At 37.5% G+C, this 17,679-nt stretch overlaps 1 protein-coding gene and 1 long non-coding RNA gene across 3 annotated transcripts; both read right to left on the bottom strand.

The window, feature by feature from the left end:
* Positions 1-7,895: 7,895 nt before the first annotated feature.
* LOC126633259 (protein OXIDATIVE STRESS 3 LIKE 4-like) lies at positions 7,896-9,476 on the bottom strand. The gene is made up of 2 exons (XM_050303829.1): positions 8,760-9,476; positions 7,896-8,618 (listed from the first exon to the last, which is right to left on the bottom strand). Exons 1-2 carry the CDS (start codon positions 9,062-9,064, stop codon positions 8,192-8,194), a joined length of 732 nt encoding a protein of 243 aa, XP_050159786.1. The 5' UTR covers positions 9,065-9,476; the 3' UTR covers positions 7,896-8,191.
* A 6,086-nt stretch (positions 9,477-15,562) lies between these two features.
* LOC126633392 (uncharacterized) lies at positions 15,563-16,827 on the bottom strand. 2 transcript variants are annotated; one of them, XR_007627047.1, is made up of 3 exons: positions 16,617-16,827; positions 16,330-16,483; positions 15,563-15,979 (listed from the first exon to the last, which is right to left on the bottom strand). It is a non-coding gene; the product is annotated as an uncharacterized LOC126633392 (long non-coding RNA). The 2 variants fall into 2 exon arrangements; XR_007627046.1 differs by lacking the exon at positions 15,563-15,979 and adding an exon at positions 16,050-16,228.
* Positions 16,828-17,679: the final 852 nt, after the last annotated feature.

The raw sequence follows: 17,679 nt of genomic DNA, 5'->3' as shown, positions 1-17,679 counted from the left end.
TCGAAAAGTAATGCCTCTTCGATTTTTGAGAAAGCAATCATGTTAGGAGTTTGGCTTTCGAGATTCAAAGAGCGGTGCCTCTTCGATTTTTGAGAAAGCAATCATATTGGGAGTCTGGCTTTCGAGGTTCAGAGAGAGATGCCTCTTCGAATTTTGAGCAAGCAATCCTATTGGGAGTGTTTTCTAGAATGTGAGTAAAGGTTAGGCATTTTTGCTAGTCTGCCTTGCCACAGAGCACAGAGGTTAACACACATAGGAACTTTCTAGTTATCAAGTAGTGGTGTTGTTCCTTTACCTTTATGGGTACTGGTAGGGTAGCTGAACCTTCAAAATTTATGTGTCTAAATTTTGTCAGAGATCTTTGGCAAAGTTATCTGTGGTGCCCAAGGAGCTAATGTTGCGTGTGGGGATTATTGACATATTTTATTTAGGAAAATCTACTTCTCGAAATCCGAAGAGTGCTGCCTCTTCGATTTTTGAACAAGCGGCCTTGCTGCCCTATCTTTTATAGGGGCACCAATTTTGTGCAAGAAGTACGTTTAGAGAGTTATTGCTTGTAGGAATTTTCCCTTTATTTTTATACGTCAGAGATTTATTGGACCTCATTTCTCTTTCATTATTTCGGAAACTGTCTGGCCCATCCGATCGTCGTTTTGACTTGAACTTTGGTGAAAAGGCAGCCATGCCTCCTCAAGACAACATATGGTGCCCATCCTTCTTATCCCCTACTGGTCCTCTTATTGTTAGGGACTCTGTGATGAAGAATGATATGACCGTTGCGGTGGTGGCTAGGAACCTTCTCACTCCCAAAGATAACAGACTACTTTCCAAACGATCTGATGAGTTGGTTGTTAAGGATTCTCTAGTTCTCAGTGTTCAGTGTGCAGATTCTGTGTCTAATATGGCCCAACGCCTATTTGCTCGAACCCGCCAAGTTGAATCATTGGCAACTGAAGTGATAAGTCTCAAACAGGAGATCAGATGGCTCAAGCATGAGAATAAATAGTTGCACAGGCTCGCACATGACTATGCTACAAACATGAAGAGGAATCTTGACCAGCTGCAGGAATCTGATGGTCAGATTTTACTTGATCATCAAAGGTTTGTGGGTTTGTTCCAAAGGCATTTATTGCCTTCGTCTTCTGGGGTTGTACCGCGTAATGAAGCTCCAAATGATCAACCTTTGGTGCCTCCTCCTTCTAGGGTTCTGCCCAGTACTGAGGCTCCGAATGATCACCCTCTGGTGCTTCCTCTTTCTGAGGCTCTGCCGACTGTTGAAACTTCTCCTGAGCAACCTTTGTGAAGGCTCCCTCTTGTTTGTTTATTTTGATTCATGTATATGTACATATTTGTAACTTATCAGAGATATCAATAAATAAGTTTTGCTTCATTTCAATGTATTGTGTTAAATATACCAAGGTCTTCTTCACAAAGTTCTTTGAATTTTTTTTTTCTTTTGTTGAAGCTTGTATGTTGAAGCTTTGTGAGTAAAGCATGTAGGTTGAGGTAATGCTGCCTTAATTTCCCCAGTGAGGAAAACTTCTTGGTTGGAGACTTGAAAAATCTAAGTCACTGAGTGGTCGTGAGACTTCCGAATATCAAGGTGCAATAGCATATGGTAGGAGTCCCCCAAGTCTCCGGTCGAGGGAGTTGACAAATGAGGTGTCTTGCTAGTAGCCAAGTTTCCAAATTAACAAAACTTCACCGTTTTCCTTTCTAAGTGGTAGCCCAAAACTCTTCCTTCATATATATTTGTTATGAAAGTTGTTTGGCCCAAAGAAGAGGATGCCTAGGCCTTTATTTTTTTTAATATTCGATTTTTTTTTTGAATTTTTGAATTTTTGAATATATATATATATATATATATAGGTGAAGCTTTAGTGTTAAAGATTTGTAGGTGAAGCTTTAAGGTTGAAGCTTTGTTGGGTACCATGAATTGATTTTGCTTCACACTATCTTGATCAAGAGTGTGTGAAGCTTTTGGCATTTGTAGTTGAAGCTTTGTAGGTGAAGCTTTTGTGTTGAAGCTTTGTAGGTGAAGCTTTGGAGTTGAAGCTTTTGTAGGTGAAGCTTTGGAGTTGAAGCTTTGGAGGTGAAGCTTTTGTGTTGAAACTTTGTAAGTGAAGCTTTGGAGTTGAAGCTTTTGTAGGTGAAACTTTTGTGTTGAAGCTTTGTAGGTGAAGCTTTGGAGTTGAAGCTTTTGTGTTGAAGCTTTGTAGGTGAAGCTTTGTAGGTGAAGCTTTGGAGTTGAAGCTTTTGTAGGTGAAGCTTTGGAGTTGAAGCTTTGGAGTTGAAGCTTTTGTAGGTGAAGCTTTTGTGTTGAAGCTTTTGTAGGTGAATCTTTGGAGTTGAAGCTTTTGTAGGTGAAGCTTTGGAGTTGAAGCTTTGTAGGTGAAGCTTTTGTGTTGAAGCTTTGTAGGTGAAACTTTGGAGTTAAAGCTTTTGTAGGTGAAGCTTTTAAGTTGAAGCTTTGTAGGTGAAGCTTTTGTGTTGAAGTTTTATAGGTGAAACTTTGGAGTTGAAACTTTTGTAGGTGAAGCTTTGGAGTTGAAGCTTTGTAGGTGAAGCTTTTGTGTTGAAGCTTTGTAGATGAAGCTTTGGAGTTGAAGCTTGTGTAGATGAAGCTTTGGAGTTGAAGCTTGTGTAGATGAAGCTTTGGAGTTGAAGCTTTGTAGGTGAAGCTTTGTAGGTGAAGCTTTTGTGTTGAAGCTTTGGAGTTGAAGCTTTGTAGGTGAAGCTTTGTAGATTAAGTTTTTTTGTTGAAGCTTTGTAGGTGAAGCTTTGGAGTTGAAGCTTTGTAGGTGAATCTTTTGTGTTAAAGCTTTGTAGGTGAAGCTTTGGAGTTGAAGCTTTGTAGGTGAATCTTTTGGGTTGAAGCTTTGTAGGTGAAGCTTTGGAGTTGAAGTTTTTGTAGTTGAAGTTGAAGCTTTTATTGGCACCATAAATTGGTTTTGCTTCACGCCGTCTTGATCAAGAGTGTATGAAGCTTTTGAGAATTATAGTTGCCTTTTATTGATGAAGCTTTTGTTAACACCATAAATTGGTTTTGCTTCACACTGTCTTGATCAAGAGTGTGTGAAGCTTTTAAGAATTGTGGTTGAACTCCTTTGATGAAGCTTTTGTTGGCACCACAAATTGGTTTTGCTTCACACTATCTTGATCAAGAGTGTGTGAGGCTTTTGAGAATTGTAGTTGCCCTCCATTGATGAAGTTTTTGTTGGCACCATAAATTGGTTTTGCTTCACACTGTCTTGATCAAGAGTGTGTGAAGCTTTCGAGAATTGTGGTTGAACTCCTTTGATGAAGCTTTTGTTGGCATCATAAATTGATTTTGCTTCACACTGTTTTCATTAAGAGTGTGAAACTTTTGAGAATTGTAGTTGTCCTCCATTGATGAAGCTCATGTTGGCATCATAAATTAGTTTTGCTTCACACTGTCTTGATCAAGAGTGTGTGAAGCTTTTGAGAATTGTAGTTGAACTCCTTTGATGAAGCTCTTGTTGGCACCATAAATTGGTTTTGTTTCACACTGTCTTGATCAAGAGTGTGTGAAGCTTTTGAGAATTATAGTTGTCCTCCATTGATGAAGCTTTGTTGAATTTCCTAATTTCCCTTTTTTTATTTTTTTATTTTTTTATTTTTTGGGAAAACTGGAAATTTGAAAATGTAGGAGATACAACATATACAAGCCACACCTTGTAGTATTTGAAGGTTTAGATAAATCATATAAATTGGATTTGCTTTGAACAGTCTTAATGAAGAATGTGTGAAGCTTTCTACGAGTTGTAGTGTTTGCATTGTTACAGAAGAGAAATGTCTGAAGCAGATGCAAGAGGGCTGAATAGCTTGATCTTCGTATACCATGCACTGAAGTTGTTGTTGGCTTGCAATAAGACTTTGTTGGTGACTATAACTCTTATTGGGCATAAGTGCTCCCCTAGTTGAGTTGTAAAGCTTGAGGGTTTTTTATTATTTCTGAATGCTAGGAGTTCACATGTGCAAGTTGTACCACTCGTCTTCTAGTTGGTGGAATGAATGGTGAGTTGCTTTTATCATCTGGTTGGTGGTACGAAGGTGAGTTCCTTCATCACATATCATCACCTGGTTGGTGGCACGAAGATCAATTCCTTCTTCACCTAGTTGGTGATAAGAATGGGAAGTTGCCAAATAATATTAGAGTACGGGTTGTACATTTCATCACCTGGTTGATGGCACAAAAGTGAGTTCATTCTTTTCCTGGTTGGTGATAAGAGTGGCAAATTGCCAAATAATATTAGAGTACGGGTTGTACATTTTATCACCTGGTTGGTGGCACGAAGGTAAGTTCCTTCATCACCTAGTTGGTGAGAATAAGGGCAAGGTGTTGAGGCACATTGTAGCAAGTGTCGAATGACACAAAGTATGTTGAACCCTTTCAAAGCACAGTTGGCTTATGTATGAATGTGTTGGAATGTATGATTAAACAAATATACTGTGAAGCTGTTCGTTTATTTGTATAGTCTTGTTGACATATACTTAGACTTTGTTTCATGTTGGAAGCATTCATGTTGAAGCTTTGAACTCGAGTGTTTCATTGCTAGGAAGGTAAGAGGATTTGGACCGAGTTGTCTAAATCACCTCTTTATTGAATTCATGCCAAAGTGTCAAGTTTGTGACCTTCGCTAGGTTGCTCCGGTCACTAGTGCGGATAAGTATGTAAATGGATAGAGACAGGGAAGCAAACACAAGATGTACGTGGTTCACCCATATTGGTTACGTCCACGGAGTAGAGGAGTTCCCATTAATTGTGAAGGGTTTACACAAGTACATAGGTTCAAGCTCTCCTTTAGTGAGTACTAGTGAATGATTTAGTACAAATGACAATAGAAAATATTGTGGGAGAATGATCTCCTTTTATAGAAGAGAGTTTCTAGTTTTGTTTTGACATTAACACGTGTCGTGTTGTGATTGGCTTCTGATGTCGACACGTGTCGCGCTATGATTGGCCTCCCGGTTGGAAGGAAACTCTTTTGGGTCCTTGACGGTATAACGTTGACTGGTGCTTAGTAGTTTCGGGATTGGTCAAGTATGGTACAAACAAAAACCATTACAACAAACTTTTCACAACCACTTCCCCTATTCAACCCAAGTTTCGCCTTGCACTGAGTTCTAGCATCTCCCTTTTTTCCTTTCTTATTACGTTTGGGATTACCATCATCTCTCTTCTTCCCTTGTTTGCAACAAACAAATTCTTTCATTAACCAACATTCACCATCAATGGACTTTCTCCTACTATGCTCTAGAATCCCAAACCCCGCTGCAAGTGCATAATTGTTGTAAAACCTATACCCTTCATCTAACGAATCAAACTCCATTTTCAATTTTGGTTTCAACTCTTCATCTACTCTTGGTACCACAAATTCAACCCTCCCTGCATCTAATTCATCCCCTACATCTACATCCTCTCTGTCAACGACAATTTCTTCTACTTCTACCTCACCCTCATCGAATTATACTTCAATGTCTACCTGTAACAAAGTTACACAAGCACAACACAACTTATCACAAGCCAGCACAAAGTTTACACCTATATATCTAAAATCCACTTTCACGATCTCAACCAAATCCACTGATAACCATCGATATTATGGTTTCAAACCCTTTTTTTTTAAAAAAAAAAAAAACCCACACTCTAATGGAAATGCATTATAACATAGGTTCTGAATTATTCAAACAATCACCTTCAAAATTTGGGTTTCTTCTGAGATTGTGGATGAACCCATCATGCCAACTTCAATTTGATCCAAGCACAACTTCAATATTCTATAAATTCAGCTAGCACACACCTTTCAACACTTCCCTTTCTATGCCCTTTTTCCCCGGTAGAGAAAACCTTAATCTACCACTCCCTCGCTGTCACAAATACACCCAATGAACAACAAAAAAAATTAAAGGTCACAACCGAAACTTAGCTTCGATCCACCACAAATTTGTTCCAAACTTCAGCTTCCTATGTCTTCCCCTCTTCCCCTGTTTTTTACTCTTCAACGCGCGCAACAGCCAACCCTTATTTCCCGCTTGCCCCATATTTCCCTCCATCGAACAAAAACATGTCAACTAAATAAAAAAATTTAAAATTTTTTGAATGCACGCAATGACATGAGCTCATCCATTTTCAGCCATTAGATCCTTGTTTGCATGCTTCGTCCGCACCTTAAACATGCTTATAGGAACAACCAATTTGTGAGAAGAAAAGGGCCTAAACTTGATGTTTTTGCATTTGGCCCAACCCAAGCTATATATCATTTTTAATAAGACGATATTCTAATAAAATTATTCTAATTTACAAGATATATATTCTAATTTGAGTGCAAAGGGACAGACGCATTGCTCATGACCAGTTGCACTAAACCACATTTGCAACTCAATGTCACCTTTAGAAATCTAGAAATATAATGAAGGTACCATTTGAAAATACTAAACATATCACTTGTTTGATACCCTGTAATACTTCTAGTTCAGCCTGAATAGGCCTAGCTCGGGGACAAGACCTAAGCCGAGCTTAAATTTTCAAAACCTATCTCGATCACATTTACAACAAAACGACTTCAAACGAGTATGTCTTGTGACGAGGACGGCCATACCCGTCACGATAGATAAAAGAAACACAGCCATAAAGTAGTGGAAAACGTACTCTTGCCTCAAAACAATATGGGAATTGACTCAAGTTCTTAGCAAACTCGTTGGAAATTAGGTAGGCGAGATGTGTTCTTTTAACAAATAAAGGAAGCACATTATGTTGCTTCGCTTGCAAGAAGGAATGAGTATGACAAATTGAGTTCATCAAAACCCTCATCTTAGTGGATCGAATGAAATTACTTTTCCATCCTCCCTCCAGCAAAAGATTCTAGCAACTTCCAAAGTTAGGTTTCATGGCTAATGCTTGCCATTTTTAGGTTTGTTTAGTTCCACCCGTTTCTGTTTTCATGTGTTTTATTGTTTGCTCGTTTTCCTCGTTTCCATCGGCCTAACAAAATCTCCAAAATCTTTCAATGTGCACGTGTTTTCGTTGTTTCTTGCTCGGATTGATGAGTCCTATAATACATTGTCGCTTAATTAGCTCATATTCATTTGTTAAATTCCCTTCGATTCTTAGCACACGTTTGACATCTACTTTGTTTCTTGCTCAGATTGACGAGTCCTAAACTACATTAAGGTCTCGTTTGGCATCTCGGACTGTACTGATTATTTCAGTCGGATAGGATAATTTGTCATCGGATAGTACTGACTATTTAGTCGAGCGTATTGACTATTTAATCAGGCATTTGATGCAGTATCGGATTAAAAACTCAATTCATCAAAAATTATCATGTTCATTTACTTCCTCAAAAGGAGATTGAAGAACATTTATGGCACTGAGTGTATAAATTATCCGGCGTATGTCGTATAAAATAGGCCGGACCACATAAATAATCCGGTGCTAATTTAATACAGAATGGCACCAAACACCGGATAGTATTAAATAGTATTATCTGGTATGTTATCCGGCATGCTAAACACGCCCTATTCGTAGGCATCCCTTAAATTCCCTTCTATTCTTTGGCACAATTTAGAGAGTTGGATTCATCGACATATGTCAAACATTGATGTCCAGCTCAACACAATCAGAAGTTCAGTCCATTTGTTCCAAGGCAAAAAAACGGAAGAGTACATTCTGTTTGAGTAGCTACATTTACCATTTACTTGTATCATCTCTCCAATAAAAATTAAGTCCATCAATGCATGTGAATCTCTTATTTAGTAGAGAGTACAAATCCTACAATTAGATGATAAAGAATAACATTTTTATTTTTGTTACTTTTTAAAAGATAGGAAAGAAGATAAATGATCTGCACTATTTTAAAGCCAATATTCCATACCATAAACTGACAAAATAATTGATTGGAGGGGCAAACACGTCTTTGTACATCACATATCCGACTCAGCAGATCACCATATGCTTATCCACATCCCATTAACACTAAAAATAAATAAAAAATAAACTATAAAAAACAATTATCCAAACACAAATGGAATCATACTACTACAAATATATATAATACATTATATTTTTCTTCCGAGTGCCACATACAAACAACACAAACCCCCCTCCACCCATCCCACAACCCTAAAAATTAAAATTAAAATTTAAAAGAAAAACTAGCACAAATTGTTACTGTTCATCATGTTCCTGCAGATCTGAGAGGCAATAGCAACTCTTGGACTTGAAGCTCTTCAGCCTCCTGTGTAGCAGTTTCTGTGGGGCCCTCCTCCTCTCCTGATCCTCCTCGTCCGACGAGGATTGCTGCGACGCGTTGTCTCCGTCGCCTTGCCGGTCACGGTTCTGTTCTTCGTCATCGTCTTCGTCTCCTTCTTCGGCTAGGGCTAGCAGCGGCATGGATTTAGGGTTTGGCCAGTTGTAGAGGGAGGAGGACGAGGAAGATTTTCTCGACCACTTGGAGGCGATCAGAACCCGCCGCCGCTTGTTGAACGGGTTGTCTCGCTTCTCTACCTCCTTCACTGAACTCACAGAGCTACACACTTCTGACAGGCTGGCAAATGACTTTGATTTTCCTGAAAAATAGTTGGATAATCCCCTCCTGAACAAATAAAAACAAAATTAAAATTAATTTTAAAGTGATTAATTAGTTAATCCATTAATTACATGACGGACCAAAAACTGAAAATTCAATAAATTTGATCGGTTTCGGATTAAAATTTGCAGATCCGGAGGGGTTTACTTGATTGGAAGAGACTCTTCCAGTGATCCGAATGAACCCAGAGAACCTAATCCTCGTCCACTTCCTCCGCCGCTGTTAAACTTGCTCTGCACCTCATCGCCGTCATCACCTTTGGAATCTTCCTCTTCCTCGCTGTCATCCGGAACTCCGATCGATGACGAGCTGTCCGACGAGGCCTCTTCCACCACCGCGGCGCCTCGGTTCTGATTCAAGTACAGGCCACTGCGGTGGCGGTTGTCCTGCGTCTGCGCAGGGCCGTAGGACGACACGTCGATGGAGAAGGTCGGGCCCACCAGGACGTCCATTCGAGGCTGGACTAGATTAAGATGGTGCGCAAAAAACCGAACCAGGGGGAGTTTCTTCAGGTCGGCGATCGGTGAAATTACGAAATTACCCTTCACCGATGCGTCGGCGTCGTCGTTTGAGCTTCCAGATAACGGGGTTTGTTGTCATCAATTGAAAGGAGGAAGACGGAGAGTCATAAGATCGAGGGGGTGTGCGCAGGTTAAAGGAAGGGGTGGAGGATAACGGAGCTAAAAAGCGGTTCAGAAAGAGGGAGCAAAGTGGAGAGGTATATATATAGACAACAGTGAGTCACATGAGTTTTGAAGGGGGGAGGGGAAAAGGCTAACGTACGCCGCCGGCGAAACAGGGAGGCATGATGAGCACGCGCTTTGACACGTTCGTGATTACGTGGCGAAGACAGTAACCAGAAAAATCCACTTCCGAAAACTCTTATCCTGTTTAGTGTTGTGGGTTGTTGTTTTGCTTCCTTTTCATGTGTCAAAGCAATTTCTCCACACTTCCTATGCTTTTCTAAGAACATACAATCTGTATTTATATGTGTACAAATCTTTTATTTTTGGTATTTTATTTATTTTTTGGTGGTCAAAACAAATCATTAATCGTCTACCGGCTTACCGTTATTTAATAAACAAACGAATCATATTTTTCATGTTGACGTTGAAAATTTTACAAATTAGATGTTTAAATGATTTCTGGGTTGATATTTTATTTTATTTTAGTGGTCAAAACGAATCATTAATCGTCCGTCGATTACGATTATTCAATAAATACACGAATTATATTTCTCATGTTGATGTTGAAAATTTCATAATAATTAAATGTTAACGGATATCCAATTTGGTTGATTTTTCCAAATTGAACTCTAAAGACCGAACCTAGAAATCAAATGGATTTGATAATTCAAAAATATTGTAGGATGAAAAGGTGAATCGACAAGATATAATAAGGTCCCCGGAGAGAATTGTTAGTAAGCAAAAATGCTTAGATCATCTCTAAATGAGATGTTAAATTTAAAATATCAAATTTTAATTTTGATGGTTGACTTGGCAATTTGATATATTGTCAATATTTTCTTTCTATCCGATATGTCAAAATTTATTACTTCATTTATGTTTTTTAAACAAAAGTAATAAAATTTGTGTGGCTACTGGCTTAAAATAATATTAAAAAATACTTAAATATGCTAGGTATTTAATGTAAGGCAAGTTGATTGCCTTTGAAAATAACAAAAAAACTTATTTGACGCCATTGCTTCATGACGTCAATTTTGGCACTGAAGCTTAACTTTCATTTCCATTTCAGTTTTGATATTTCGATTTGAGTAAATAGTACATCATTTGTTACAGTTATATATTTATGTGATATTTTTTACGGTCTTATATATTTGTGCTAATTACCAATTATCTTATTTCCAATATTCCATTATTATGTAGAAAAAGTATCTCTCTGGGTATCTCTTTGTGATAACGCATCTTTAATTGTATCATCAATGTCAAAATCTTAGCGAAGAATGTGGCATCAATATCATGAAAATTATCTTATCGGTCCCAGTAGTTTAGTATTTGCCTTCTACTTTGTGATGGCCATTGCAAGTCAGAATATCATGATTGTACACAAAATATTCTCCTTAATTAACGACCTTCTTGTCTAAGAACAAAATCGGCATAAGAACATATTCAAATTTGATTAATTCAACTCACAAGTACAATTTTGGTCATTTGCGATACTATCGTGCAACTCAATAGTATTATTTGTCTTTTTTCATATGAGCGATATTACTATTTTAATTTACACTAGAAGGAGGAAGAATGTTTGGACATTCGGGACATAGTGAGTTAAATAGTATGCCTTAACTACTAAGACAATCCACCACTTACATGCAACTATCTAATCTTAGATTGGATTTGGCTGACTATTTAAACGATGACATCTTTTTGAATCTCACTTTTTTCTTTCTTACATAGTAAGTTATTATTTTTATGTAGTTCGGGCGTGTTGTAAGACTGCCTGTTTGGTTTAAATTGGATAATAATATCAAAATGTCCACGTGATATCTAATCTTCTGATTGGTCGCATCCGAACTAACCTTTTCATTGGTAACTTCCACCCAGACCTTCTGATTGGCTAAATTTGACTGTTCAGAGAACGTTATCTGGTGATTGAATTTTCTTTGTTGACGTTTGCAAAAATGATTAAGCAATCACGAGTAGACAAAAAGTTAAAGGTTCGATCAAATGTAACGATACATCTATTGAGATAGGCACCTCATAATTGGCTACTTCCCACCTTTAAAGAAACGAAGTCCTATTATTTGACAACTGGATATTATCCATTATCTTTCGTGTAAATAAATAAGTTATGAGTAGACAACTACCAAAGCTTTTCTTTATTATGGCCAACTTTAGGGTTTATGAAACCTAGGTAGAGTGCGAATAGCTCATAATTAAAAACATGCACATTTTGTCGTTGTTTAGGTTAAATCCTCCACCTCTTAGTACAAATATATGGTTATATGTGGTGTCACGGTCAAGTAATATTCCTTTTCACTTGTAATGGAAAGTTCTTAGGTTCGATTCTTGTCAAAGAAGAATTAAAAACATATTATTGCTAGACCATTATGAGGCTAAGCCCACCATCTCTCTCTCTTAATGTAGATATATCAGTTGTTAAAAAAAATTTAAACAAAAAAAGTGGTGTCACGGTCCCAACCAATCTATTAAAACAAAAAGTTCTTATGTGAGGTATGTAGATGTAGTAGCATAGATCATTTCTACTATACATACATTCAAGTAGACCTGTAAACGGGTCGGGTTTATTGGGTTTTGGTCGGGTTCAATCCAACCTGTTAAGCTAACGGGTCACCCAAACCCAACCCGTTAAGCCTAATAAGTAACCCATTTCACCCGTTAACAATTTTTTTTGTTTTTTTGTTTTTTTTTTTAAGTTTTGCATTCTAATAATATATATATATATATATATATATATATATATATATATATATCAGCTCCTTCACCACCGCAGAGGCGGCTTCTTCGTCAAAAGGCTTGGCCGCCGCCTGCTTCTCCTCCTCCATCGCCATCGAACCCATGGTAGAACTAGAAACTGATAGATAGAAGAATAACGTATGTATGTGTGTGTGTATGAATCGAGTGTGCGGGGTGGAGAAGTGGGAAGATCTCTCTCTATCTAACTTGCGAAGGACAATCGCAATTGCACAACAAAAGCACAATCACAATTGAAATCATCAAACACAAATCAACTAATTCCAAATTATTCGAAGCTCAAGCAAAAACTGAGAAAAATAGACGAAAAATATAATCTGCAGAAACAAAAAGTAATCGCCATAGAAGAAGGGGTGAAGGGGAATCGGAACTTACCAGAGAGAATGTGACAGAACTTAGTGAAACCTTGATTTTTTAGGAAGAATATGGGGGAGAGAACGGCAACCTCGGAGAGGAACGTGCAGTCCGGGTTCGAACGTGAGAGAACAGACAGAGCTAGGTTTTCTATTCCAACTATGAAATTACACAAAAGTCCTCACTAATGGGTGTTAACGGGTGCTAACGGGTTTCGCGGGTTGACCCAAAATAACCCGTTATTTAACGGGTGACTAATGGGTTGACCCGTTAAGCACTCACCCAAATACTAGTTTTAACGGGTCAGGTCGGGTTCAAAATGCTAGCCCTACATTCAAGGCGAGTTTTAATCCTCTTTTCAACTCTAACCTCCCATGTGAGTTTGTAACCTTAATGAAAAATAATATTAATGTACTAAGATTATGACAAAAAATATGAATATAAATTTTGTTAATTGGCTAAAGTAGAGTGCATAATTGATGCTCCAATCGAAAACAAATAAGTGGGGCCATGTCAGTACGACTAAATATACGGTTAAAAGGCCAAAAAATCGGGCCAAACTTCTGCCTGCCCGATTCCATAAAACAATATCATGGCAACGTATACCTAAGTGGTCATCCTAGATCCTTGGGAACCATCACAAGTACGGCCGGCCTATATTTAATATCCCTTTATATACAAGTTGAATCCTCTTCTTTTCTCGTGAATAAGAATAGTTTATATCATCTGCAAACAAAAAGAAAAAGTTCGCGTAAGAATGATATTAAATGAGTATTTTTCATGTTTATTGTGAAACTGTGTGGTGTTCTAATGGTGTGTGTGACATCTTGGTTGTGTTTGACATGCTTATTCTATGTACTTCTTGATGGTTTCTTGATAAATTCTTACTACCTTAAAAAAATAGTGTTTTTTTTCAAGTGAGAAGTGATGTGTTTTACTAACAAAATAAGACATTTCTTTAAGTACAATATTTCATTAGTAGAAGAACACACATTTTTTAGTACGATGATAACGTTAGTGTGTTAAATAGTTAGTCGTTAAAAGGAAAAGAATTGGTGGGATCGAACCTTCATCAGGGTGTATAGGCATTTATAAAATAACAAACCTTTACAAATACATATTCATGAAAATGCAATCGATAAGGGTACTTCTTGTCTTCTACATATCATAGCCTGAGCATTTATCAAGGATTTCAGATCATCTATCCAATGGGATATTCTTTACAAGACTAAGATGCACATATTCTTTATAGTTCTGAGATGCGTCTAACAGAGGCTCGCATACTCTCACCAGGCAGTCATCTATGGAGAACTTGTCTCCTACCAAACCCAGCATAGGTTATTAGTCAAAGATGATTATTGCACGTACTTCTTTTTTACAACTACACCAGTGATTTGATCTTCCTTCTCGGAGATATATAAGCAGTCCAATTTAGATTCAATCACACTCGCCAATCAACCACATTTTCCCATTCACACCATCCACAAAAACTTCAAATTGATTTTGGATCCGTAAAAAATAATTTTTGCACTTCTACAAGATCAGTTTTACAGTTCATGCACTTTTGCAAGGCCAAATTTAAAATTTTCTCCACTTCTATAAGATCAATTTTGAAATTACAGCACTTTTACATGATCAGTTTCAAAATTTCAGCATTTCTGCAAAATTAGTTTCAAAATTTTCAGCATTTTTACAAGATCAATTTCAAAATTTCAGCACTTATACAACATCAATTTCAAAATTTTTAGCACTTCTGCAAAATCAATTTCAAAATTCTAGCATTGCTACAAGATCAATTTTAAAATTTTTAACACTTCTATAAGATCCATTTCAAAAATCCAGCACTTCAACAAGATCAATTTTAATTTTTTAGCACTTCTACAAGATAAATTTCAAAATTCCAGCTCTTCTGCAAGATCAATTTTTTAAAAACTTTAGCACTGATGCAATATCAGTTTCAAAATCCCAGCATTTCTGTAAAATCCATTTCAAAATTCTTCCACTTCAGGAAAAGTTCAAAATTCATACATCCAAATCATCAGAACCTCAAAAATCAAATACGTTAAAAAAGCATGTGGTCCACTACCTAGTAGATAAGGTGTCGGGCTTCCACCAATGCGTCTAGGGTACAAACTCCCCTTCTCCTTAATAATAATAATTTAGAAAAGAAAAAATACTTCTAGGAAAATACAAAATAAGAAATCCCAATCGTTCTCGTAAAAGAAAAAAAAAACCCATAAATTTGAAGAACAATATGTAGAAGAAGAGGAAGAGAGAATAACGAAGAAGAGGTATGACACACCCTGACCGAGGTCAAGGCATGCTGGCCGTCACGTGAGAGTGACGTAGCCATGTGCATAGTGCGGAAGCGATAAAGATAGCAAATATACGAATAATTAAAAACCAGATTATTCAAGTGCACTACTAAACAGAAAGTGATAGGAGTTAGTTACAACAGTAAACACTCCTAATTTAGAGCATACAGTCTAGGTGCAGTCCAGTAGGATAAGTACTAGTTACACAGTACCAGGAATGTCCTACAATTAATCAAATAGGTCAGAACTGCCGAAGATCTCGAGCCACCAACAGCAATCTTACTTAAAACTTGGAGGGGCGCAAAACAGAAAACGTGAGTGGGCAAAAACAAATGTTTTACAAAACCATTTCATTTATCAACATAACTAACCCCTCGCTGTAAAACATGTATAATTTTCCCAGAATCAAGATATAAGCATATACATACATATATATATATATATATATATCTGAAATCAAATCAATTCAATTCATGCTTCACATAATCATATTCATATGTATATATGCCATACCAAGATATAATAGAGTAAACAATTTAGGTAAGCATAAATTCCTAGAAATATGATATGTTAGCCGGAACCCCTGAGGTGGTCTATACGGCTGAATTCATAGCTCAAACTCAATCTAGCCGGAGTCACTACTATGACCTATACGGCAATATACTGCACATAAGTCAGAACCACTGAAAAGGGTCTGTACGACAAGGTTGGGTGAAATACAGTTATGCTCAATTCTATTCTCTCATAATAGCCGGGCGATAAATCGCTAGTCACCTACGAGTCGGAACCATAAACAAGGTATGTACAACAAGAATGTGCACTTAAGTTGGATCCAATATGAGCATATAGTGCTGGAGGTGACGTAAATAAACAGGCATGTACTTCATATTTCTGGTTAATTCACAAACACCCTAGGTGAAGCTTTATGAGCTCAACATTACTTAATCACATATCACATTTCACATATCATCGATGATTCACATAACCAAACATAACTTACCTAAACTCACTTGTGCCTCCACAGCACCACATTTATATATATATGCAACCATGCAATGCATATTCAAAATATAGAAGCATTTGACATATTATTTCAAAGCATATTTTCATTTAAAACACATTTCTGGGAAATTTAACAAGTATATAACTACATACTGAAAACAAAAGCCCACTCACTGATATGTCGATGGGTCGTAACCCCCGAGTCGCCCGTGGATACACTCGTCCTCGGGATAAGTTTCACCTATATGCGAATTAACTATAAAAACGTTATTTTAAAGCACATAGACAAGACTAGCTAATAACTTCTCATACATTGCTCAAAATGGGTATATGAATATACCACAGTGATCTAAATAACCTCATGAACATCGTGATATTTTTAGAAAATTTTTCCTATGACTCACGCGCCGGGGAGGGCACGGCCTCACGCGCCGCCCACGTGCATCGTCTTCAACCTCCAGACTCTGGCGACCGTCGCCAGCGCCGGAAACTGGGCAATATTTCAAACTCCTTAATCTCACTCATTTCTTCACCATTTTTCATGCAATTTGTACCAAAATGAAGCTTAGGAGATAAAGAATCGCGTTATACCTCTTTCACACCTCGAATAACATGAAATCACGTCGGAGAAATCCTCAAACACCGGCGACCTCTGCAAAACTCCGTTTTCGAGCTTCCCGCGACCCAAATCCTACCAACGATGTACTCCGAGCATCGTGATGACCTCTTTGAGCTCACTGTGATCCTAAAATTTACAAAAACTCAAGGGTTTAAAAGTTGGTGAATAGTGCCACCCTCGGAGGTTCGATTTCCATGGTTTCCTTACGTTCAAACTTAGTCAAAACTCATCCAAAACACTTATGAGGAAGAGGAGATACCTTTACAAGCCTTGAAATGGTTCGAAACCTCCACGAACTGGTTTGGTGTACTGTACACCCACGGCTCCCTTTCAAACTAGGGTTTCTCGAAGGTTTCCTTGCTGAAAATGGGTACCACTCGACTCGTAAGGACCCTAGGAACCCACTGGAGACCTCAGAACCTTCGATCCGTGTAGATCTTAGGTTTGCTTGTGTGTGTCCGTACCAGTTCGAAGAGAGAGAAAGAACCGAGATGGAGAGTACGGGAGATGAGAGAAAGAATGGAAGAGTGATGTGTGGTGCAAAATTAGTCAACCACCTAATCACAACCCAAAGTTTCTAAATTCCTAAGTGGTTCCAAAAACTTAGGAAAACTTAATTAGTCCCATTCAAAACAAATCACACACCACAAACTTTTAATGTCCAAGGGCACTTTCGTCATTTCACGTCAATGGGAATAAAATAGTACACATCTCTGGGACGGGTTGTGACAAGTATGAGGAGGAAGAGAATATCGAAGAAGTAGGAGGAGAGAGAAAGAAAGAGAAAGTACCCAAGGAAAAGAAATAAGTAGAGAGAAACTCATCTTTCAAACATAATAAGTAAAATTGTAAATGTAAAGACAATTAGTAAAATTACCATGATATTACATGCCCCATGGAAAACTTTTGTCCCTCTATTCAAAAACTTTATCTCTTTAAAATATAGTCTTATAATTTGACACATAAGTATGTGCATCTTCTGCCACTTAATACTATAGTTAAGTGATTGTAACTGAGAGATTTTAGGTTTGATTCTCGTCAAATGTAAAATTAAACCACATTATTTCTAACAATTATGAGACTAAGTCCGTCTTTATCTTTAATGTAGATAATATCATTTGTTCGATAAAACTATGTATATCTTCTAAAACAATAAAAGCAAAAAATTAATAGAAAATCTTATCCAATATTGTGATATACATCAGCATCTAAGCCGTTTAGGGTGGATTAAATGCATCCCTATCCCATTTTTTTATCCCTATCCATTTTGCCTGATGGATGGTTATATCAGAATATTATCTTCAATCTTTTTAGCCGACCGG

Source organism: Malus sylvestris, chromosome 8, assembly GCF_916048215.2.
Source record: "Malus sylvestris chromosome 8, drMalSylv7.2, whole genome shotgun sequence".
Classification (NCBI taxonomy): Eukaryota; Viridiplantae; Streptophyta; class Magnoliopsida; order Rosales; family Rosaceae; genus Malus; species Malus sylvestris.
The sequence above is the reverse complement of the archived record's forward strand: the minus strand, read 5'-3'. Positions and strand labels throughout refer to the sequence as shown.